This window comes from Pholcus phalangioides, unplaced genomic scaffold, assembly GCF_987345545.1.
Source record: "Pholcus phalangioides strain wild (caught in Gottingen) unplaced genomic scaffold, Ppha-v1.0 ptg000010l_1, whole genome shotgun sequence".
NCBI lineage: Eukaryota > Metazoa > Arthropoda > Arachnida > Araneae > Pholcidae > Pholcus > Pholcus phalangioides.
Window position 1 is genome coordinate 7,305,602 of NW_028301603.1, and position 26,890 is coordinate 7,332,491.

At 33.2% G+C, this 26,890-nt stretch overlaps 1 protein-coding gene across 2 annotated transcripts in view; it reads right to left on the reverse strand.

Annotated features, from left to right (window-relative positions):
- Positions 1-892: 892 nt before the first annotated feature.
- Positions 893-26,890, reverse strand: part of LOC149080823 (dipeptidyl peptidase 9) — a 35,785-nt gene continuing 9,787 nt past the window's right edge. For both annotated transcript variants that reach the window (XM_089237494.1, XM_089237495.1), the window contains exons 5-22: positions 23,401-23,511; positions 22,231-22,347; positions 21,730-21,791; positions 21,511-21,611; positions 21,208-21,382; positions 18,356-18,518; positions 17,762-17,832; positions 13,863-13,933; positions 13,573-13,654; positions 11,821-11,959; positions 11,511-11,691; positions 10,266-10,377; positions 9,925-10,028; positions 9,025-9,073; positions 8,794-8,936; positions 7,988-8,099; positions 5,788-5,920; positions 893-1,081 (exon numbers count right to left, since the gene is read on the reverse strand). In XM_089237494.1, the coding sequence (XP_089093620.1) occupies positions 5,828-5,920; positions 7,988-8,099; positions 8,794-8,936; positions 9,025-9,073; positions 9,925-10,028; positions 10,266-10,377; positions 11,511-11,691; positions 11,821-11,959; positions 13,573-13,654; positions 13,863-13,933; positions 17,762-17,832; positions 18,356-18,518; positions 21,208-21,382; positions 21,511-21,611; positions 21,730-21,791; positions 22,231-22,347; positions 23,401-23,511 (1,886 nt within the window). In that variant the 3' untranslated portion in view covers positions 893-1,081; positions 5,788-5,827. The remainder of the gene's footprint in view (positions 1,082-5,787; positions 5,921-7,987; positions 8,100-8,793; positions 8,937-9,024; positions 9,074-9,924; positions 10,029-10,265; positions 10,378-11,510; positions 11,692-11,820; positions 11,960-13,572; positions 13,655-13,862; positions 13,934-17,761; positions 17,833-18,355; positions 18,519-21,207; positions 21,383-21,510; positions 21,612-21,729; positions 21,792-22,230; positions 22,348-23,400; positions 23,512-26,890) is intronic.

Genomic DNA, 26,890 nt, shown 5'->3' on the forward strand with positions numbered 1-26,890 from the left:
CAAATGGACCCCAGGTGGGATGCTTGCTTAGCATCTGTTAATTAAGTGTTTATAGGGCATAGGTTTACATTGTTCAAAATCTATCGTTATAAGTAAATTAAGAGTGACAATGATAGGCAACATCACCGCAATGTCCCCCTAATCCTGGAGCAGGGTGCCTAGGCTGGGATCTTTTGCAGTCCTTCTATAGTGAATTTATGACATGAAAAAACAAAATGATGGCAATTGTCTCAGGAGCCATGTCAGCCTAACCCTTACAAGGGTCATGGTCAGAGCTGTAATGGGAGATTCTACAAACACTCTACACAACATATTTCTACTTAGACAGGGGCTACAACTAAGGGAGGCGAGTGTAGTGTCGCAGGTCAGATAGAGAGGCCCCCCAATTTGCCATACTCTGGCTACACTCATTCATTATTGAGCAAGGACAAACCAAATGTATGCTTGTACCGGTTGATTAAACATAAAGCTGCGGATCTTCAATAAGAGGAACATGGATAAAATAGAGGAATCCTTCCAGTTCTGAATTACCAGCAAAATGTTGCACCCAAAAAAAGCAAATGATATATTGCCCATTACAAATATTTGTATATTTAATGAAACAGGTACAACTGAGTAAAAATTTACATTAAGCACCTTAAATTTAAGTATTCCCAGAACAAAAAAAGACTGATTTGATCTTATGTTGAGTTCCTTTGTTTTTGTCAATTGATTGTGCCCAATTGAACACATCATGCTATTGTTTCTAATTATATCCACTCTTTTTCGTTATCTTTTGTTTTTTTCTTGTGTTATCTAAGTAACACTTTTAAAACAAATTAGTTTAGGGTGGAAAAGAAACCACAGTGAAAATCAACGCAATAGCTTCAGCGGTCAGAGACAAACAAACAAATGGATTGTGCTCAAAATTTTATTCAATAAATAACATTGCAGGCCACAAATACTTCGACCACACGTAAAATTGCCTGTGCTCGTTAATTCAGCAGAACAGGATGATGATGATGATGAAGCACAGCACAGCATGCAGGCAGATCAAGCAAAATTTCATGATTGGCACAATGCTTCGGAATCATTGAAATAACTGTATTGGTTATTTAAATAAAACAAAAACTGAATTTTCTTTCAAACAGATAAATCACATAGAAAGAAAAAGACAATTGGCGTTATTGCTCTATGATCGATTCAACAAACATGTTTTCAAAATAGATAGTGGGATAGTAATAGTCTAAGTGGGGAGTACATTACAGAAAATTAAAATAATAAAATAATAATAATCAATGAACAGTGCAAGTATGAAGTAAAAAAATGATCGTTAAAATTTTTTTTACTTGGTTAACATATTTCAATTTGTTATATCTGAAATTTTATTGACACAAAACTGCGCTGGGGAAAGATATATAAAAAAATTTATTCATATAAAAGATGTTTCTTGATTATATTCACATTCACAACCACAATGCAGGAAAAAAATACTGTTAAAAATATTGTGTCTTGTTGCTTTAACTCAAAAAGAAAACTAGAAATAATATGTATATTACACTTGCAGCTCAGTTTCATGAACCTCCAATTCATGAGCCGAAATACTTTTATGAACCATTCCTCTGGTCCTGAACATTGTGAAATTTCTTTGAATGTCTTCCCAGTTTACAAACTAACTGTTAAAGTCATTTGTAAAAACAAGCATAGAATAAGTTATTATTTACAGTTATCGCTGCAACACACACGGTTGAATCATAAAGTTTATCACCATGATGGGCACAACACTTTTGGTTTCAAAGAACAACAGATGCCAAATAATTATTTTGCAGATGATGCTGAAGAAGTTACTGACAGTTATTGTTCATGAATCCCGAACAAGTTTTATGTGTGTAATGGTGATTTATAATTCATTAAGGTATCCGACTACGTTGAAAATGTCATTTTGGAAGAAAATATGGATTTTTATTTTTTATAAAAGCCCTATTTGTTGAGATTCCAAAACGGGCCTTGTTTTGTTTATGTGATGCTTAGAATCAAAGTTACGTTCACTTTAGTGTTGCGATTTTACATACAAGTAATACGCGAATAAAGACTTTAAACATGTTTTACGAAGAATGCTATTTTTGACATTTTACTTGACTTTGTGACATGATTTGTAAAAATTGATGCATCGCATCCTTACGAAATTTTATTGTGATATTTTGCTATATATTGTTGAGGTTATGAACCAAAATCTAAGGTCTATCACATATATTTTGTGAATTACAGTGTTTTATAGACAAAATGTAGGACGAAATTTCAAAAAATTCACACGTACTTAAACATATTTTAATGTAGCTTATGAACATATCATGCGATCCTTTAAATTTTGCTTCATAACCTGCAACATTACTAGCTAAATGCACTTGTGAAAATCACAAAGCATATCATTAATAAAAAATTTTTCAATCGTGTTTCGAATATCACGTGAATTTTGCCTAAAATTTGACATAAAAAAGACTTTTTCATAGAAAATATAATACACAGACCAAAATTTGTCACTGTTTTCACCATTTCGAGACACTTTCTATCAAAAAATGTATTTAAAGTTCACTCCAGAACCATTTTAAAGAAAAGTGACAAGAAAAGTAGTCGGATACCTTAATGAAAAAATAATCTCATAAAGCAACATAGCATGTTCTGTGCAATCTGAAGCCTTCGTACATTGCTATGATTTCACCATTTAGGCAAGTGAAATAGTGGGTTTGTTTGAAAAGAACTGCCCAAGGTCTCACAATCAATGTCACAAGTCTTTCCTCGAAAATTTGATTCTGTTTTAACTAAGCATCTGCAATCAACTGTTCTAAAAAAGTGAGTAATCAAAATAATTCATTTGCATCTACTAGGAATCACACCCTCGTTCTCTCGCATTCCAGACAAGTGCAAGAGGGCGTGGTTTCTATTCCCCATAGAAAGGCAAGTAAATTTTTCTTTCAAAAAATCATCTTTATGTAACATATAGTTTTCTATAAACCTTGCATAAACAATTGGAGAGTGACATCATCCACGTATAATCAAAATAACTTCATTCATAACTATAAAGCACTGTTGATAGGGGGTCATCTCATTTTGATGAACCTTTTGATGCTAAGAAGAATTTTCTACAGACAATATTAAGATAGAATAAGTTGATAGTAAAGCCATTAAACTGCCTATTATTGCCTTCAACCTTTTCAGTGCTACACCATAGTTTTGAGAGATCGACATAAGGTGAATAATATAAGCTAATCAAACTTATCATACAGACCAGGGTTTCCCAAAGAGGATTTTATCCTCCGGACAATCAAGGGAGGGTATGTCAGTTGGAATGGGTTAGCGTCTGAGTGGCGTGGTGGTAAGATGTTCGTCTACCACCATGAAGGTTGCTGTCACGGTCCCGGGTTCGAACCCAAGGGAGGATATAAATAAGATATTTTCCCTAACGAATTTGAGGTGACCATCGATGGACAGTGCCTTCATTTCCAACCTATCTCATTGATGGCAGTAAATTGCAATATAGCGGTATGGCCAGAGTTGGTGTTTGGAGAAGTAGTTGGAATGGGTTGACATGTTGAGGGAGAAAAAAGTGCATGGAAATTTTTTTTTTCCTTCCTGAGAAAGAAGCAATACATGACAAATCAATTTGAAAACCTTGGGTAATTAAGAGAAGAGAATACATAATGCTGTGCAATTTCAAAGATAACTGATACAGAGCATAGTTGTGGAGAGCATTTTAAAAAAAATACGTAAAAATAAGAGAAATAAAAAAATTGTATGATTGATTGTCGTTTCAGTTTCAGAGAAACAATGATTTTTCTAGAAAAGAAGTAAATATGAAATTTGGTTCTTGAATAACAAGAGTTTCTTAACCTTTTTTGCCTGTGCACCTTCCCCCTTAGAACATATTTTCTTGTTCCATTAACAAATTAGTAGAAATTCTACATTCATGACCAGGACCCTCACGAATGTGAGGAGTCCTATGGGTATAAGTTCCACTGGATTCTAAAACCAGCTATATTTTTCCCCCACCATATTTTATTTAAAAATTGTATTTCCTCATAGTTCTCTGTTCTTTCCTAGCTACCTGTCATGTGCCACCTCTCCCCATGAAATATCCCAGGACAGCAAGAGGGGTATATAGCCTCAGATTGCAAACCACTGCTTTAGAACAGAGATCTCCAAACATAGTGCCATACTGCACTTCAGCAAAACTGGGAGATTATTCAATGGTATTCACAAGAAATTTTGGGGGTGAAAATGTGATGAAAGATCAGGTTGCTGGCAAAGTGCCTTGAGATTGACCAAGACCAAGGATGCTGAAATGTATTTAAAGTTCTAACCCCATTTCCAAGGGCACTGCAATTTTTTTTTTTGGGGGGGGGGGGGGAATCTCTGCTTAAGAGACCAAAATCTTATAATAAAGTTATCTTGAATACAAGTTTATAATAAATATATCATATCCTCAGGAGATGCAAACATTCAGGCATCGAATAGGCACAAGTGACCTCGCAACCACCTATACATAGAAGATATATCACTATATAAGATATAGAGCAGGCACACTAAACATGCTACACAGCGAAAAAGCTTGCTCCTGTACTTATGACATGAGAAATTGGCCAACATTGGCAAAAATTTACAATTCCCAACAGTCTAGTTCTAAACAAAGGGAATAAACCTGTCAGATGGAAGCTGAATCTTAACAACCAGAGACATTTGAGACACCGGAATCAACTGAAGTAGAACTTTTGTACACGAAGAAACATGCTGAATGACAGTACTTTAACGTTTAGAAATGAAATTGATTAGTCAAAATATTCTAATCTAATGAAATAATACCATAATTCAAGAATCCTACAGAAAGGTCTTTCAAAAACCTAGGTTCTCTGGGGAACCCAGGTGAGATAGAATAGTGGCTTTACTGTACTATATAGGAATTAGCACAGTTTAAAAAAAATTCAAATATTCAGTTAAGTATCTGGTGAAATGAAAAAACAAATACCTATTACCCCAGAGCTATAAATACAAAGAAAACATTGAGGTGGACGGCCTAAGGTTACTAGATGTGATTCAAGGGCATATACATGGGAGTACGGCTGTTTCACTGGGATTTACTGTCAGTACCAAAAGACAAATGGAGCTTTTACGGTATGAGGGTGCTTCACTCAATACAAAAGATCATATAAGACGACTCCATGAATATGATAAAAATCCAGCAACTAACTTCAATTATTTCAAGAAAATGAAACTATTCCGTACGCAGAAATACACTAATTTTCAAAAGACTTATTGTTACAATACCCAACAACCAATCAAAAATTTGCCGCTTTCATATTAAAAAAAATATTTTTTGCTGAAAACTGGATGGTTACTATGTATTTTATGTATTTGACAATTTTTACAATACTTCAGTTCACTCAGATGATCAAATTTAGTCAATTTTCAAAAAAAAACCTCTGACTGCATCTTTGAGAACAATAAAACCATCTCATTCTTTCACGTTTTGAATGATTTCCTCCATAACTATGACAAAATGTTAATTTATAAAACAACACCAAAAAGGTTATTTTGGCCTTCAATTTCTGGGACAGAAATTGCTAAAATTCCGCATTTTTTTCCCCTAGATATATCTGATCGCTATTCTGAACTGATATTTTACCTATGCAATTAGGTTTTAAATTTGAAAGCGAAAAAAAAAAATTCAACTGCTGTATATCGATAAAATGATTGTAGCAGCAAACAAGACAAACATACATTATATGTATACAATAAATGAGTTTTTTTCCTTACATTAATTTGAACAATCCATTATTCCTAATATATTTCATGATCACAAATGCTGTTCTAAAAAGCTTAGAAGAGTTGTTTCGTAATGTTCACTAGAGTCCAAGTGTCGTAAACTATGCCTTTCTGTGGGGTACACCTGAAATGATAAGACAAACATTACTGATCTGATAACAAAACTATTCAATGCTATATTTTATTACAATTTATACAGTAAAACCTGTCTTCAATGGAATCGCGAGGGACCAAGATTTTTTTTCTATTGAACACAGGTTTCCGATTAATAAAGGTTCAATTGATATGATGTGTAAAATTTTGTAACGATCTCATCTGTGATTGAAATAAAAGAAATTAATTGAAGATAAAATAAATAATTTAAATATAGATTAATTAAATGAATAAATAATTAGTTTATAATTACCAAGTGCTATATTCAGATTTTGACTGCATGTGTAAAAAATTCCACCCTATATTGTTTTTCTTCTAAAATAATGACACATTTGCGTTCTTTTCATAACTTTTTCAGAAATTTTCAATTAGGGTGTCAATATTTGTCATGTCAGGTTCAGTTTGTACATTATCATATATGTTTATGTAATCCTCCGCATCAGGGCCGTAACTAAGAATTTTGTGAGGGAAGAGAGAGCAATACATGATTTTGCCGTCCCTGCCACTGTAGAATTTAATGATTTTATAACGGTGTTTTTGTCACCACCTAAGATTTTCCACCCCCTGAATTTTGCTAACAGGGCAGTAGCCTCTCTCTAATTAATTCCGGCCCAGCTCAGCCTTACGATCACGGAATGTACACAGACAGGTTGCATACAATTTTGAGTCTTGCATATCATTTGGAAATTCAACCCTTACACTGATTTCTCCTGTGGAAATGCCTGCTTTTCCGAAAAAAATTGTAATAATTTCAGAAAGAAACTGCTTTACTATATGCATGTATATATGACTTATCAAAACCACACTATCAAGTACAGAAACGAACTCACATTTGCAAGCATAGATTGTGTAAAACATTTTGGTGCAGCACTTTAACATGGTCTATTGGTCTATTTTTAATACGTATTTTGGCATTGGAATCACAGGACCACGATTTTTTTCCCGTTGAAGACAGGTTTCCGCTTAATACAGGTTCCATTAAAGACAGGTTTTACTGTATCAAACGTAATGTAATCAGGTTTATTTTGTTTCATGAATATAAAAGGACCCATTTGTCCATACAGTAATACATTGAAAGAAAATGTTTGCACAACAAGCATTCATATACAGTCAAACCTACTTATAACAAAATCAGATATTACAAAGCACTAATTATAACAAGTTTCTTTTCCATTCCAGTGGACCTGCAATATCAAAATAATGTTATAAATATTGCTTACAACAACTTGTGTGTGTGCCATATTTATGGATATCTGATATAATGAAGTTTTCTGCCAGAAATATAGTTTTTTCATAAAGTTTCATAAAAGCAGAAGTTATCCTTTGGAAACAAAGTCTGAGTATATGAAATAGGGATGGGGCAAATATAGTGATTCAGCTGAATACTGAATACTCTGCTAATGTTTTGGCAGAATACCGAATATTTGGCGGCCCCAAATATCTTTATTTTCTTTTTAATTCATCACAATTATATATAAATGTTTTTGATGAAAAACTAAATTATTAGTAATTTCAAATGACTGGTATTGGATTTTAATTATACAACTTCTTATTTAAATATTAAAAAACCCGGTAATTGACGGACTTTTATTGCCCTGATAAAGTCAAAATTTACATATTCATGTTTCTGGAGATGATATACTTTATTGTAATTACTGTTCATTACAAGCAATTAAAATGATATTGATAAACTATAAAAAACTTAAGAGACATGAAGAAATTTTGTCAGAAGAGAAAATTTGTTATATCTTTATTTACAAGGTAAAAACAAATAATGAGATACTGAGATGATTAAGAGTTATTCTCAGAGGAGTGATGCCATCTAGAAAGGCTGTAGTTAGTGTGTCGTGTGCATCTGGCAAGAAAATTCAACAACTAAAAAACCATGCAAAAAAATAAAAATAAAGCAATCATCAAAAAAAAAAAATATATATATATTATACAAAAATACTTTGCACAATAGCAAACAAGAACTAGCTATAAGAGCTGAAAGGCAATGCACATGTTTTATTAACCAAAGAGCCAGTAATATACAGACCTGCAGCTGATATGGTTTTCCTGCTTTAATAAGTGAATTTATAAGCTGTGCTGTGTGTCTGAAATGAACATTTTCATCCATGAGTCCATGAATAATCAACAGGCGATTTTCTCTGAGGGGATAAGAGAGAGATATATATTAATAATCACTTTTATGTATCACTTTAATAAGGTCTGTAAAGGTCCATAATACACATGGACCTTTATAGAATCTTAGAACATAAATCAATTGACTTAAAATAAGTCAATTGATTTATGTTCCGTGTGTCACATCATGCTGTTTTTAGATTTTTATGTTCATTGGTGGGCAATAGTGATCTAATATTTGAAAACCAAACACAGCTATAAAATGCTTTTGAATCAAAACTACCAGACCTAATAAACAGGCAAAATTCTCTACTGCTCCAAAGAATGGAAATGCTTATACAATACAACTTATCACAAAGAAATAGACATCTATGAACGTTCCATAAATGATATGAGACAATAGGTCTTCAACTTTGCAGACTTTTAAACAATAGGAATATAAATCCTATGTGGTTGGGCACAAACCAACCGCAATCAGACAGATTAGAATGATATCGCCACAGCCTTCCGCTGGGAAGTGTGATCTTTTTTTATGATATATGAATGGAAATTGAATCTTTGTGAATAGTCGTTTTGTTGGCTGTCTTGTTAATCTTTGTAATCTGTCCTTCTGTCCATGTTATATGGAAGCAAAGCAAACCACTCAAGGACAACACATAACACATATAATGTGGACCCACCATTACAATACAAAAACCAGTATTCTATGTAAAAACTTACTCGTTAGGAAACTTATGAACATATGATAAAACTGATCCAGTTGAATATCCTGGAACATTTTTTGATGGTGTGTTCATGTAACGTTCTGTATACCCAGTATCATATAACAACCACGATGTAACTGGAGCTCCGGCCACAGCAACCTAAAGAACAAAAAATGATGAATGACATTAATGAATGGGGCATTACTATGAACAGAAAAATATAACCACAGAAAATTATTCAAGTTACCTTGAATATGTCAGGTCTTTGGGCTAATCCCATCAAAGATAGATAGCCACCTAGAATGTAAAATGTTCATCAGCATGATGCACATACAATCATTCACATGTTGATGTGGAAAAATTCAAGTACAGAACAGGTTTCACCATAACAATTGATGAAAACTATCTGTGCCTACTTGCATCCACTTCCTAAGAAAAATCCCTAAACTATAGAGGCCATGACTGCATTGCAAGTCTGGGATAGTTTAAAGCAGGTAACTTTAACCGTTGATACAGAATTTGACCATATTGAGGATTGCGGGTCAATAAACTACAAGCTATACCACACACAGTACCAAAGTGCTGGACTAAACAAGGATATACCATGGCTAGTGATAAGAGAAGCCACAGTGAAATGTGAAGGGGGAAAAAACTCATATACAGATGTAAAGCATTTTAGTTAAATATCGTGTTGGGGGAAGGGGGAGTAAACAGTTTTATAATCCAAACCTGGGGCACCGGAAAGATCAGCATCATGAAATTCCTTTATAATATAAAACTCAGAAATCAGTTCAAGAGCTAGAAAGATGTTCCTGGATGTGGACTTAGGTTAAGGCAAAGTAATGCTTTAGAAAATGCGGTTCAAAAGGAAAACTGGACGAAAAAAAAAAAAAAAAACAGAGTTGAGACACACTGCCATATATAATAAACTGTTCAACACAAAATACATTTTGGTTAATTTACTATGTATTGATAATTATTTCTCTATAACCAACTTTTTGATGAAACAGTGATTTTATAATATGAAGCTGTATATTTATCAACAGCATTTTCTGATTTGAATTACTCTGTAGGCATAGATATATATACAAAAGAATAACAAGCAGAATGAATACAAGTAGAGAATTAAAGAATGAACTGATACTTTCCATAAGACCACCCATGAACTGCAATTCTATTAATATCAATGAAGTCCATAGTCTGAGACATCCATAACAGAACTTCCACATGATCTGCTATTTCCACAGTTCCCTAAGAAAGCAATATTAACTATGCAAGTCTATTCCCAAACAAGATAAATCTGAATGAACTCTTATGAAAAAGGGGGAAAAAATTCTGTCAGTAGGATATAATAGTTAAACTGAATTTATTCTTATATCACTTTCGGATTTCATTCTACAACTAAACAACATTGAACACCATTGCTTTTATAAGAAAATAGTAAGACTTTCCTTGCAAGCCAAAGTTTCATGAAAAAGTAGCAATTACCATCCTTCCTTTAACATGTCCTTCGAATGCTAAGCCTCTGTGCCTAGAACCTCTGCAGTCAATAGCCACTACAACGTAGCCTGCACTTGCCAGCAAATACTGTCTGAGAGATCTGTAAAAATCATTGACTTCAGATACAAATAAATCAAGTTACCAAACTTTATTCTTGGCATCTTTTGAAAAGAGAGTTTATTACAAAAATTTCTAATGCCGTAATATTGCGAAGAGAAACAAACTTTTCTTAATGTCAAAAACTATATCTCCTTGTACTAATAAAAAAATTTTGCAATAAAAAAAGCATCCAAGATTAAAATTTCACATTGATTTCAGGTTCAATGCTGATTATTTAATTAACTTGACCTAACTTAAGGCCATAAGAAAAATCTTCAAAAAAAAAAAATATATATATATATATATATATATGCTATAGCCAGGATCGTCTTAAAAGCATCATGGGCCCCCGGGCCAAGGAATTTTTCTGAGGCCCCTCCTCCCGGTTAATTCTAGAAAATTTTAACCAGATCTAACTTTTGTGGGGCCCCACTTCTCTTGAGACCCCAGGCCATGCTCAGGTGGGCCCATGCGTTAAGATGGCACAGGCTATAGCAGTGTTGTTCTCAGAAGTTTGCAAATGAGAGGTAGGAAGAAACAGCCAAATGGGAGCTTGTGACCAGACAATAGCATAAAGGCAAAGATGTTTCAATTAATTGATTTAATGGGTGAAATCTCAGACACAGTTCACCAAAATTTTCAGGTGGTTCTCACAGTGAAATGACTCTGGGGAAGAACACAGCTACTATTCTGACAGCAGCAAATCGTTGGAAAGGCAAGACTGACTGCAGGAAGATGCTACCTCATTTTTGGCCTGAGGAAAGAGCAATTAGTACATATTTTACCTCTGTTGTCCCTGGGTTAATAGAGATTCAAGCCCCTATGTTCCCACCAGAGGTTTTCATGAAGGGAATACTTTTCATTATGGTTAAAAGAGAAGTTCACTGAAAATCATAATTAAATAATTAACTTTGTCCCTTCTTAGTCATTTTGGCCATGAGAACCAATCACGTGAAAACAGAGATGATTTTAACTGATCTTAATTGAATAATTAAACAGGCCAAGGCATTCAAAGGCAAAATTTGAGAAGAAAAAATAATTTGTAAACAGTTAGGACACGAAAACTACTTAGGATCAGAATGTTTCAACATTTCATGTACTTGCGAATGAAAAGCCATATCAAGAAAAAATTACCTCATTCCTTTGAATGTATTTGTTACTAGTTGCACTTCTGGTCCTCCATATATTGTTAATACCGTCGGATATTTTTCTCCGGGACACATATTTGGAGGTCTGAAGAGCATACCATAAATCAAGTGACCAGAATCGAGCCTATAACTGAATAGCTCAGGATGTGGATATGCTGTGTTTGTTCCTGGATAAACATATTCACACTAGTGCTTAGCATCAGGAACAGTCAGTTGACAAAAAATTATGAGAAAGAAAAAGTCAAAATTTAAATCAGACAATTAATTCCTATTAAAATTTTATCAATGAAACTTACCTGATGAGGGCTCTAAGAAAAAGCCGAGTTCGTTGCAACTAACTTTGACTGGACTCGATAGAGAATATTGCAACTGATAGACTTTTCCAAATGGTGGCTGACTAACATTACTTTGAATAGATACAAACAACGAGAAATCCTGAAATGGAATACATTTTTATTGCAGTGATCTATGTACAGTGAAAATCCTATATAAGGATACCCTCTGTAACGATAATCACCAATATAATGATATTTACCCTCTATGGTCTCCTATATATATTTAAATACACATGGTCAAAAAACCCATTATACCAATTTCTTTTCTCATTTTTTTTGGCATTTTAGAATGTACATCTGGCAGTGTAATTTCAGTACAAAATATGGCAAAATACAAATACAAGGCCACAACAGGCAAAATTCCCAACAAGGTGGCTGAGAAAAAGATGCCCATAACAAGTATGGATGTCAAATATTACTAAAATACAGCAACCAAATTAAATATGCAATCACAAAAATTATAAACAATATATATATATATACACATGATAAAATGTTATACAATGCCCATAAAATGTATTTATGGCTGTCTTATTCTAAGTATCGATTGTTTCTTGATTTACCCACACGTTTTTATTGTTTTTTGAGAGTTGCTAAAATTTTACAAGCTCAAAAATTCACCAAATTGAGGGAATTGGAAATAAAATTCAAGGTAAAACACTATTCAACTTTGCTAAGCAAGATATTAAAAACATGGATAGTACAGTGAAGAACAGCTTTCACAACCTTAAGATGCTTCGAACTGCAGGGTATATACAAAGCATGAGGGCACAAAATCTGGATGGCTTATTGATTTGGATTAGTCAAAGGCTTTATCTGGGCCATAAAAAAATTTATGAAATCATTCAGATTCCCACCCGGACCTGCATAACCAAATAATAGCATGTTAACTACTCAACTGCAAGGTGACTAACAGATTTTGTACAAATAATTTATTCATCTTCTAGCTCTGGACATAGAGCATAAGATGTTGATTTACTCAATTGCACAATTTACATTTACGTTTATTTAACAACTGATAAACTGTATAACTGAATATCATCATCATCGATACCAAATCTGTAGATTGTTTGGATACAGCAGCAATCAAAAAATTATCAATAAATTACAGAGATAGGAAAAATGTAAAGACAGGGAGGAAAGTTATATTTAGTTTATTAGTTATATTAGTTTATTTTGTAAAAAAATAAAATATTAAATGCAATAACTACCATATTTACTATTTTGACATACATGTAAAAAATTAATCTACCTTCAGTAGAGATGTCTATCAGATATTGAAAAGAGTCAATTTGGTATAAAATCTACGAGAAAATGATGAGAAATTTAAAAATCCAACTATCTGTGCAAAACACTCATTTTTAATGCTCGCATTTACAGCTAACACCCATCTTTCCATCTGCTGAAGTGGAAAAATGTAGAACCACTATATTGCCATCTATTATGAAAATAGTGAATTAGGTATCAAATGTCACCCCGAAAAGTAAATAAACTCAGTTCGAGCTTCACAAAACAGAAACATAAATATTTCTTCTGCCCAAAGTTACTTCTAGCATCACAAATACTGCATGTTTCAGTTACCTGAACTGGACTCTGGCAATGAGTTAAAAAGCGTGTTTTTATTATTTAGAACATCAGATAATAATGCCAAATAGATTAATCACTAAAACAGACTTGAAAATTCAGAAAAGCCTTGGTTCTTGAAATACTCACTTCATTCATGGCTATATAATGAGAATATCCTAGAAAAGTCAATCGGACCGGTTCTTCCAATTTCTCCATATCTACCACATACCTAAATATTGAAGAAAAACCAAATAGCTACTCGTAATTAAAAATTATAACTCCACTGGAACAACTTTAACTAAGAAGAGCTTAATACGGGATAAATAAAACTAAATTAACTACTCAACTGCTGTATTAAAGGCACACATAAATCTGAAGTTTTTCATTATGTTGAACAAAAAATAATGATTTTTTCTGCTGCATAAATATAAACTTACAGGTGTTTTTCTAGAGGTGTATCTTTAAGACCTATGAAGAAGATAACTCCTTTACTTTCATTGACCCATACCTGCAAAAATATATGAAACTATTTCGTTGCAATTTCAACTAAGTTTCTGGAATATCTTTTGGAATATTCCAGAAACTTAGGATTGTTTCGGACAATTTGTCTTTTCTGGACAAAAAAAAGTACAGCATGCCAAAATAAATCATCATGAAAATGAGTCTTTTGTAGAATTTTAGAACATATTATGTAAATGCAAATCTATCAACACATTACATCTTATCTACTTCAGTATAGTGGGCGGTATCATGATGGATTTGCACCCCAAAGCAGAATGTTTTGTAATGTTTTGCAACGAGTCGTTGGTTGACTGGAGAGAACTGTTCTGTAGTAAAAAATCTCAGGATAATGTGTTTTCTACACTTAAAATTCATCCAGATTGTTCTATAGTAGCATAGATTGTTTCGCAACGTATGTCACGGTTTTCTGTATATTCGGTTTTTGGGGATTTGCATGCCATGGACCCAAGTTTGATCCAAGGTATGCTTGGTTGCAAATTACAGTCAACACTCAATTTTATGAACCACTAATTTATAAACTGCACATTTTAACAAACTAATCATCTCATCCCAAACAATCTACAAATACAAACACAAAGGCCACAACAAGCAAATTGCTCAACGAGGTGACTGAAAAAGTGATGCCCATGAAAAAATGGATGTTGAATATAACTTAAAAAATACAGCAACTCAATATAAAAGCATATATCTCAAAAATAGTTAATATATAATACACTGCCGATAAAAATGATTATGGTTGTCTTATTCTAAGTATGGATAGCTTCTCAATTTATCCCACTATATGTCTATTGTACTTCTTTTTAAATGTGCCAATTGACTTAAAATTCATGAGCCCCGGAGATGTTATTCAATTTATTAACAACTCCATCAGAGAAAGACTCCCTGCTACACCACAACCTAGAACTGCCTCTTATTAAACAATATTGGTGGTCCCCTTGTCGAAACAGCTGATTGACGGCATATTAATAACTCATGGTCCATCCTGTTGAAAATTTCAAACAATTTGATTATATCCCCCCCCCCCACATGTATGCCTCTAGGCGCGGGTCACAAGACATTTATGAATATCCCTCCCCCAACACTCGTGTTCTTCCAATGCAAACATATTCAAGAAATCAAGTCTTTCTTCATAGTTCAAGCCTTGTGTGCCAACAAGAGTATATGTAGCGCTTCTCTGCACCCCTTTCAACCACGTCTATGTCTTTTTGTAGATATAGTCTCTAAAACCTCATGACATACCCTAGTCCAGGACAAACTAAGCCTCGGAAAAGCGAAAGAATGATTTTAGGACAGTGTTGGCAGGTTTCTGATGGTTTAAATTGTCACGTCAAAAACCTCCAATATTGCTTTTCAACACAAAAAAAATTCTCATTAAAATACATGCATTGATTGCATGTAATGTTTAAAGAGTCCCTATTTTATACACAGAAAGATATGTTAAAAACAGAAAGTGAGAAGCTTAGACTCTACCTAAATACGAAAAAAAGAAAGATCATGACTACAGCAGATATTCACAGTTTTCAACTAGAAGGCGAAAGTTTGGAGATTGTGGACAGATTTGATTTCCTGGGATCAAGAATTGTAAAAGAGGTAACTTGCACAGAAGAAATAAAAAGACGAGTAGTTCTGGGTAAAACAGCCATGAGAAAGCTTAATATAATAATGAAAGACAAAGATATATCAATGAAAACAAAAATTAGAATTATAAATGTGTGGGTCTTTCGTCTTTATGTATGGATGTGAGAGCTGGACACTACGGAAAGCAGATAAGAAAATAATTGATTCCTTCGAACTTTGGTGCTGGAGGAGGATGCTGAGAATTCCATGGACAGCTAAAAGGACTAACAAATCGGTCATCGAAGAAGTCAAGGTTGACTATTCTCTAGAAGAAACAGTCATTAAACAGAAACTCTCTTACTTTGGCCATGTAATGCACACAGAAGGCTCACTAGAAAAAATGGTAATGCTTGGAAGAATGGAGGGAACGAAAGGAAGAGTCAGACCAAGCACCAGATGGATAGAAGAGGTATTGCAAAGCACTGGAATGAAGCTAGCACAACTGAGACATGCCGTGAATGACAGACCAGCTTGGAGAGCCATGATCTATAGAGTCACTAAGAGTCGAAATCAACTCAATAGTTCTTAACAACATGTTACACAAAGAATAAATACTTAATATGATTATAAAATAGTTTTCTACTCTCTACAGAATTATTTTGAAAGATATTTTTTCCCTTGTAAAATATACAATTTGAATATAGCATAAAATAAAAGCTGAAGGAGAAACTATGGAACTATTTGGTATTACTCAATTCTACACCTTCCAAAATTTCTTCCACTGCGTATATATGTGTATTTATATAAACCATATGCCAAGGGCGTAGCGAGGGGGGGGGGGGACTTGGGGATCTGGTCCCCCCAGAAATGTGAGAAAATGACCTAAAAAAGGGAAAAAGATGGCCAAATCCATTGTTCTGTGACTTTGGCCCCCCCCCCGAATGAAATTTCTGGCTACACCCCTGCCATATGCTGTACTCTTTCCATAACACACAAATAGATGTTTAAAAAGTTCTTTTATGCCATGTATGTAATGTTGATTTCTGTTGCTATTAAATTATCTAGATAATCACAGAAACTTCAAACAATACCCTTATTATGTGCATAACATTAGAATATATCTAGCAATATCAAAATACATACTGAAATGTAGGACTAAAATGTCTTTTAATTTGGCCATGCTGATTGCATATGATGCTTACGAAACTCCTATGACTTATTCGTAGTGCAAAAATAAGAATGACTTAAGTTTGACTATGATATGGTATATTTACTAATGTTGTTTCTAATATACTGATCCCTGTTAGAGGTTCTTTCAATAGGAAGAAGATTCTCAATAAGGAAAGTATTGAATCATAACAATTAACTGATGTTTAATTCATCTATGTAAGGAGGATGATTCTACATGACCGTCCTTGTCTACAACAAGCACACACATTTAAAAAAACAGTAGGAGAAAAAAAGAGAAACTAAAATTAAAAGTCGTGGGTGGCCTCTTCCTGGAATGTCACAAATCAGTTGGGGAGAGAGGCCCCTTTTAGGTGGTTTATCCTTCATCACACATATTTTGAATAAACAGCTCTATTTTGATAGTAAATTCAACACAGGTAATCAGTAGTTTGTATAAAATGGATCAAAAAATTATAGATTATCGGTCCTAGACTCTTTGTATGATGAAAAATTTGAAATTGCAAAAAAAACAAAAAAACATATATTTTGTTTCAATTATTGTCATAAATTAGTGTTCAAAAATAGAACATTGTAATATGCAAGAAAAGTAAGTTTCTCATAATGTTATATACCTATTGAGTTAAAAACATTATTCAAAGCATTCATTTAGGTTTTTGACAGTTCAAACCAGTTTTTGATGCTTGTTATGTCAAAAACCCAACACTGCTTTAGGAGAATGCAAAGAGAGCTTTTCAAGAATTAAACCAATATTTTGACCACCGCTGAACAGTGTTCAGAAATTCGTATTTCCAAGTATTCGACCTTGGCTGCTCGTCAATGAGAATTCCCAAATTGGTGACCCTAGTTGAATATGGGATAGTAATATCATTCAACTCGCAAGTAACATTGTGATATACTATTCCTCTGAATGCCTTTCCCATTTATTAACTTTTGATTCCACAAACTATTTTTTACATGTGCAAGATTTCGTAAAAATGAGTGTCGACTGTAGTTTAAAAACTAGTGAGGTATTTTTACAAACACCAGGCAGAAACTGAAATAGAGATTTATTTGAAACCACACATACATCTTGCTCGGATACCTCCCATTCGCCACTCGTCAAGGCCACTTTACTTTTTATCCTGTTGTTCACGAGCCCTATAAAGGGAAAATAAATATATCAATGTTATCACATCAGCGCTTATTTTTGTGTAATGATCATATGGGGGGTGGGGGGTTAAAATCAGAGTGATGCAAGTCAATAATCCTCATTTTGAGAAAAAAATTTTGCTAGAATTTTTTCATAGAGTTTAAAATTTTGTAATTTCTCATTCTAGTGGCAAATTATTAAAGCTGAGACTTAGTTAATTTTTTCTTTGAATGGTTTAGCACTTCTAGATTACATTTCTGAATTTGAGTGAAATTTGTTGAAATTTACTTGCGCCACTATGACTTTAACCCATATAAAGAGCAAAATATCCCATAAAGGAATTTTTAAATTTTGCATTAAAAACTAATTTCTTGATGCGATTATCACCACCAAAATCTACTTTTGAATCTGAACATGGATGACAAAAAAATCAATTCAAAAATATTATGCATACAAAAAAAAGAAAAACTGAAATTTTTAGGGAAAAAGTATTTGTTGTAACAATTTTTAAAAAACAAGTTTTCTACTCACACTCATGCTGATTTAAACTGGGATATGAATCCACAGAATCGTTGCTCATGTGTAACTGTACAGTAATTATATACAAATGGCGGAAACCAGTCTCTTCACTAGCCCACAGGAACTTCATCTCATTTTGGTTCTCTTGTTTGAAAAAATGTAGAACATCATGTACCTGAATTAAAAAAATAATTATTATTATACAGTTGGAGCAATTCAAACCACAACAAGTGGAACAATTTATTAACTCTGATTTTTTTTAATAAGGGTCTTGTGGAATGACTGGAACTTCTAACTACCTAGAACGACAGAAAGCAATAATTTTGAATGTGTGAATGCAATAGGAAGTGATTCTTTAAGCTCTTGCAATTTGTTGCTTCATTTCCACTCGGCTGACAAGTTTTGATGTATAATACAATTGAAAAGTTTGCAAAGAGATGGCACAAGAACTTTGATAGTTAGACTATACATATAAGCTTATAGTGTGAATCCCGCTCATAACTTTTAAAAATATATTATGAAAAACATTGCAAGATGGAAAACTTTCTAAGAGGAAATTTTATGAGCAGGACCCACCCTACATAAGACAGCATTTTGATGCTGATCATGTTTTGCATAGGCAATTCATTTAGGTGAAAACATCTGCGGCACACACAGTAGAGGTATAAAACCACAATTTCTGGCAGTGATTATTATCCCCAATTTCAACTCATTGGTGTGTAGTACTCAAGACAGATTTTCTGTGCTTATAATGTGCCATAACAATTAGATATGATATGGTTTCAAAATCAATAACTAACAGGAATTTCAGAGCATTTCCCAGATTGTTCATCATGAACTCAGAATAACTAGCAATATGTCTTATCTGGAAACAGTTGTTCGTCAGGTTTGATGTTCCCAATAGTTGAAGAATAAACCAACAATTTTCAAACAAAAGAGGGCAGAGGACTACTACACTTTGTAGCTCGAAATTGTATTATTGGAGTGCAAAGCAGAAAGTGCTAATGGCTGGTAAAATCATGAAAAATGAAGCACTTCATGGTGTAAAAATCAGTTTCATGTCCTCCAAAGAACACATAACTTCTGATACTCACATCAATGTAATAGAATCGCCAAGATCCACAGAACATTTATATTCCAGTAATTCAAATGCCTCAAGATGAGAGAAGTCAAAATTTCATTAACCTCAGATTAATTATTTGGCTGTGACCACATGTCAAAATGGCATTTCAGTCAAAATGACCGCATCCATGTTTTTTTAATGTTAAACAATGTGATGAGGGTGGGCGAGAAAAATCTAATAATTTTTTCACTAATCTTAAAATTTCTAGAAACAAGATAATTAAAATTAGACTTGCACAAAAAGTTTAAAGCTGATTCAAAGTGGTTATGTTTAGATGGTTGTTACCAAACTGCAAGATAGCATGATAACTGCTTAATTTCAAGTACATCAATTTGTATATAATAAAATGACAATCAAGTGATTTAAAAAAGAAAATATACTGTGTGTAATATAACTACAATGAAGCTACAAAGCAGAATATACAGAAATCAGCTATATACATCGTAGAACAACCAGTGCTACTGCTAAACAATTTATATGAAGAATTTTAAGAAAATTGCTTTTTTTGCATGGGAAACACTCTAAATGAATTTCTACCGCAGAACATTTTCATTCAGTTGAGGGCTCATCGAAGAACAATATGAAACATTCTGCTTTGAGACAATGAAGTACGTAGTAGTATGTATATTTTCATTGTATAAAATTAATTATAAAAATACACAAAATCTATATATATGAAATTGATTTTCTGTGTGTGCGTGTATGTTCTGTATACAAATCCACAATTTTAGATCGATCGTCACCAAATTTTGCATATATACCAAATGGGACCCAACTTGAACGATAGGCTACTTTAAAATTTCGTCAGAGCAGGGCAAATGCCCCAAATGTGCAAAAAACTTGTCAGACAACAATGGTTTTTGGGCCCCAGCAATCACATTCCGAATGTTTACTTTGGTTACCGTGGTTCCCGAGCAATGTGTTTCAGACGTGTATATGCCTTTACAATGGTTTGTCATTTCTTTAACGCTGCCAGTATAATAGTTTATGACTTTATAATGGTTTACCACTTTTTCAATCCTCCCAGTAATGAGAGCTTTTTGAATAGACGTCAGAATCATCATCAGCATCACTTTGAGGGACAGGCAAAGGATGATTCCCCATAGAAATCAGTGTTAAATTGTCGATTTTACTGTAGAAATTTAGTGGTGTTTTCCGCCACATCAATAATTTAAAAAATTCTATAGCATTCTGGATTTTTGAAATATTGAGTTTGCTTAGAGATATGCGAAGCCCAAAAAATTGAATATGAAGTAATTAGCCTGACTTACGTTTGAGTTGGATATCCATGCAATATATAACATTGATTTCAACTTTTTATTTATATCCTCTCAAGCATGAGAATTGATGTCTTTGTAATGTCTTTTAATATTCAACTGCCTAAATTCATATAGCTTAGGATGTTTTAAAATTAATTATGGGCCCATAAAGTACATCGACGAAATTCCACAGCTTTAATTAAGCATTTATGGGAGCTGAAATAGGCAGATGGATAACTTGAAGTTCAGGGGGGATCAAAATACCTAGCGCCCCTTGAAAAAGGAAAAAAAAATTCATTTCTACATTTCTTTATCTAGATTTCTTAATTTCATGAAGTTGCCATATTGGTTAACTTAGACATGGTTTGTATGTTTCTCAAAGAAAGAGGGAGGTATCACGTGATCCAAAAAGCCTCATTGAAGAAAATCCAGGCAGCACCGGGTATTATAGCTAGTGAATTATAAAAATATATATCACTCACATTGATCCAGACATCTGATTTTTCTTCATATATAATCTGCATTACTGGACTATTTTCACAATGATTCAAAGTAGAACAATCAGATTGGGATGGACAAGATGGCACAAAAGATGACATAGGAATTAAAACTAGCTGTTCGTGGGACTGTTGACGATCAAGGACTTCTGCCCAGACACTGAAATTATTACCAAACACAAAATCATTAAATGAATTTCGTTACGAAATCAAATGATTTTCAGCACCAATGTTATATTAGTAAATATTCAAAACCGAATATTGGAAAACAAAGGTCCAAAAACTTACTGCCTACCATCCGGTGTCCAACCAGCTCTCACAAGATATTCGTGATTTGGACATAATGTTTGAAACGATTCATTTAAGGCAAAATGTACCACTTGTTCGATCTGAAAATATTGTGAGGGAGGCGAGAATTAACATTAGAGTAAAAATTCTTTGTTACTTCACAGAGAGGCATCTTGTCCACACTGATCTCAAAACGATCTATATTAAGGTTTCCAATACCTGATTAGAAGCATTTACTGCGAACTGGACAATTTTTAGCACAGACTTTGCATTACTTGTGCCTGAAAGCAAAGAATGTGAATATTTATAAGATAAATATACATAAAAGCGATCATGGTTTTCTCATCACTACGATCATAGGATTAATTTTTTTTTCATAACAGTGCAGTGGTTGAAATATTTGAAAAAAGTCTACAAGTATAGCACATGATGTATGCAGATATAGTGATAATTTTGCAACCACTAAATCATGGCACTATAGCTCAGAAGCAGTGGTCTCATTCTTATAACTGTTTGACTTTTCAATTTTCACTGCTCTGAAAATCAGGGAGAAAGATATTTTGCAACAATTGTTAGTTTTTTTGTCACTACCTCTGAGTTACAATGAACAAATATGTTACTGTAAAACACTAATATGGTAATTATAGTATCAGTAAATTTCTTATGATATTTGATAATCCTATTAAATGAAAAATTCACAAGAATTTTCAAAGTGTTTACCAGCTCGAGGAAACCTGTATTCTTCGAGTTCCTTCTCATCAGTATAGCATGGAAGACGGAGAATCTCCACTTCACATTCGTCAACTTCTTCATATAAAATACGATAAACCTGTGAACCTAGAATGGTATTGTAAAGTCAAACTTTCAAGCAGTAAATGATTTGACAACATAAAAACATGGAAATTATGGCAGTAAAACTGTAAAATCTACAGTGATGTACAATAAGCACATATAGGTATCTGGTAGTTTCCTTTATTAATATGCAACACTACTACTAATGAAATCCTAAGGAATCAGAAGGGGTTGGTTATGTTTTTTTTTTAGAAAAAATGTTGATCTTTTTGATCGCTACATATAAATTCTACCTGATATACACCATACAAATACAAAAACAATGCCATAGCAGGCAAAATGCCTAACGAGGTGGCTGAAAAAACCTTGTGGATCAAGTATATATCAAAATATTTTAAAAATATTTACTCTTATTCAAAAGCTGCAGTTAATATGCAACCATCACTATAATTCATTATACTGCATACTACATAGGTAGATGCATTATGAACTTGAGATTATTTTTCTAACAAGAAAAGGTCTTTTGAAGGCTTATCTCTAATTTAATCACTCAACTGCCAACGAAATCTTACATGATCTGCTTCCCAGCGCCACACTTTTTTGCTCACCTACTGTAAAGACATATTAATACACCTGTGGCAGTCAACGCTGAAAATCCATAATGCCCGTGGCAGTTAAGGGGTTAAAAATCACTTACTAAATTAGATTCATATGTGACTTCAAGTAATTTACTTTTTTTTTTTTTAATTGAGCATTATAGAATAGGGTAATATGGCAGTAAAAGCTTCAAAACTTTCAACTATAGACCAATAGCATTTTTACTAGCCCCATTAGGTTGATAAATAAATTTGAACTACAGTGCTCCTTCAATGGACTACTAATAAAACACTTTTCTCTCTTAGACAACTAAGTTCTCCTTCATTTTATACACAGCTCAATCGAAAAAATAAGATTGATGAATGGTTATCTGATTTGACATCAACACAATGTAGAACTAGATAATTATTTAGATGTTAAAAAATTAACAACTTAAATATCTTCACAACATCCAGTCTTCCGTATATCTTGTACATAATTCTTCTTTTTTTTTTTACTTACCTCCTGGTAAAGATACCGGTTGCCACCAATAGCCAGTGTATCTATTAAACTCCTCTTGAGTCACATATGAAGGAATGCCAGCACTGATTGGATCGTCGGCCAAATCAGTACCTGTCAATGAGAAAAACAAAACATTACAATATCCTGAGAGACAAGGATGCTTTTCTAATAGTATAACATAATAAAACATTCCACGTTGGAATTTCTACATAACGTCACATTTTACATTTTCCTTTGAGGTGTTTTTAATGTACCTGGAATGTTATTCAAAATATTCAATTTAAACATAACATATCAGCTAATAAGTTTCATTGGTATCCATAGGTGCCAATTCACAGACTTGAAAAATCTGTAGTTTATCACGTGATGGCACATTCCACTTCAAAGAAAACATGTCACACAAATAAAAGGAAAAAAATGGGGACTCTTTTTAAAAATTTCAACAGGCGACCATATATAAGTCCCATTTTTAGGGACAAATTTTTTGCTGTCTGATTTTTTTAGCAATAATTGCCCACTTTGCATGCTTTTGGCATCATATTGGATTACAATTACAGATTTTTCGTACTTGAAATCCTCATTCCCCATATTTTTCCTGAGAAACCGGGGTTAGCCTGAGATTGTAAGGAAAGGAAGAGTATTTTCTTTTTGGATTTTCTATTCAAAAAAACCTCAATTTGAGAACATCTAGGGATTTTTCTACAAAGATACGAGAAATCGGAAGAATCTGAATTCCGACCAGAAGATTTAAATAAAGATGAAAAATCAGAAGGCTTCCAGGAAAATCAGAAGCATTGGCACCTATGGATACCCTTTCTTCTGCCACTTTATTTTGAAGTGCCCTTTCAAAAAATATAACCAAACACATAAGGAGCATTTGAACATGAGCGTCATATGCCCATAAAACTTAATTTTTGAAAATTCAAGTGGCATAGCTGTGGCTCCAATAAATATGATGCAGCAAATTAGGATTTTCTTTAACACACATGCAATTGCACTTTTATTAGACAAGCACATTTCTTTATAGTTTAGAATTATGAAAAAAAAATTGAGAATTTGAGTGGTGAGAAAATGATAGTTTTGATATGCAAGGGTTAACAAATCCCAGTCGCTAGGTTGCTATGGCAACTAAAAAATTAGAATTGGCACCTAAAATTTTCTCTCTTTCTATGTGTGATTACTGACTGCAAAAAAAGAGAAAAAAACTACAATTAGCTCTCAAAATATTTGGTTCGCACCTAGATTTTTTTCCAGTTTGTCAAGCCACATTAAAATGTACATAACACTTGCGTTAGTAAGTCCTACTACTTAACCATACTTTACCTCGTATTGACATTCCTCTGCAGAATTTATAACAAACTGGCTACATGTGGGAACATGTTTGTGTATGCATATCAGGGTTGGTAAAAAAACCGGTTTTTTTGAAAAAAACCAAAAAACCGGGTTTTTTTGGTTTAAACCAGGTTTTTTTGGTTTAAACCGGTTTTTTTGTTTTAAATAGTATTGACATTAAAAACAATGAAATTTCTGAAAAATCATTCAAACTTGTAATAATTAACTAAAATAAAATGTTTATTAATGCAATTAACACTATTCCCATGCTAATTAATCAATAAATATTTATTACATTTCAACAAAAACCATTTTGCCATTTAATTATTTTTTGCTTAACTCAATGGATTACTGTGTGTTTGAAAATTCTTTTAATGTTATTATTAATCATATAATATATAAAGGTTTTTCTCCAGTTACTTTCAGTATACTTAATTACGAAGCTATTTTGCAAAAAGTAATATAAATTAGGTGAATATAATGCATTTAATGAAGCATAAATAATGCAGATTAATTAACGATGATTTACGATATACAGGGTGATTATAACTAAGGTTCTGATTTCAAAATACTGTAAAAAAAGAGCGATTGTCAGAATGACTTGAAAATTGACATGAATATTCCTGAAAAAATTCAATTTTATTTGATAAAGGGGAAAAAATACTTAAAAATGTAAAATTAATGACATCATCCAACACGTGGGAAATTTGCTCGCAGAATGGAAACGATAGCCAGTCATGGCAAAACTATAACTTAATTATAGCATTGCACGAGTCCATAATTCACGGAAACATCACAAAAAAAAAATGAAGTAATTGAACAAATAACTACAACTTACTCAAAAAATGTTAAATATGTTGTCTACCGCGTGTTCTGGCTATGAGGCTGAAAGCACAAATATTCTTGTTCAACAGCAGAATCGGAGTATGCCATGGTCATAATGTGGATGTGCTTGCAATTCAGCTTTATTAAACCAAATGCGTCCCCTTTCCCCCGTTCATATTCCTGAGGAACTTCTAACATATAGGGAATGTGCTGGAGATTACAATTCACCAAAGTTTGCAATCTGACCACTGTTTATAACATTTTGAGGTACCCCCACAGCCAGAAGTTGCAAGGGTTAAGGTGCATCCTGTCAAAATGGGTCTTCAGCAGCTGCTTTGCTGGTATTGCAATGTGCATCTTGATAGAAGTTCTATCCACACACTGATGCTGTGGAAGTACCGAAATGATGTGGTTGCACAAAATAGATTATACTGCTGGCCAAGTACAGCATCATCTACTTGCACATTTTGCACTTTTTTCTTTTGCGAAAGAAACATCCATTGCTTCAGGAGTATCCATGCAAATTTTCAGGTCATTCCGATCAGTACTTATTGTATAGTTTTGGAATCAAAACTTAAATTATAATCACCCTGTATATAGCTGATTATTTTTTATAAATCTGTTACTACTATACAGTAGAACCTTGATTAACTGGGCTTAACAGTGTGTGTGTGAAATTATAAAAAAAACAACTATTGAATATTAAGACTGGGAGATATACAGTAGGAGATGTGCTACTTCTTATGGGAATGAAAATGTATGTGAGGTAATGTAACAACTAGTACACTAGTCTTTGTCCTTTAAGGACAGCTGGTGTCTTTATTGGATTATAGGACCACTTGCCCCTAGCATGATGGTATCACTACTGTAGCTGCTTCTTTGTGAAGGGAAAAAGAAACCCTGTGAGATAATACACCACTACATTTAGATGTGTGATGCAATCCTTATTCATGAATTTGCTAAAGATAGAGCATCAGAATGTAGCCAAAGGTTAGAAAATGTTGTAAGAATGAGAAATTTTGGCTTTTATATATAACTTTAAATGACTAAGATACTTCATATGAAAAAAATATATATATTCTGGCCACTTTTATGAGACTTTTTGAAAAAAACCACTTATAAAATCTTATGTCATTTAAAGATATACCGTCAGAATGCACCCCAAGGATATAAAATGAGGTAAAAATGAAACATTTTGGCTAATAATGAACAAATATGATATTTTTCAGGGAAAAAAATGATATTTAGGCCACTTTTATCTGATTTTTTGAAAAAAACCAAAGTGGTTTTTTTAAAAAAACCAGTTGGTTAAAACCAAGGTTTAAACCATGGT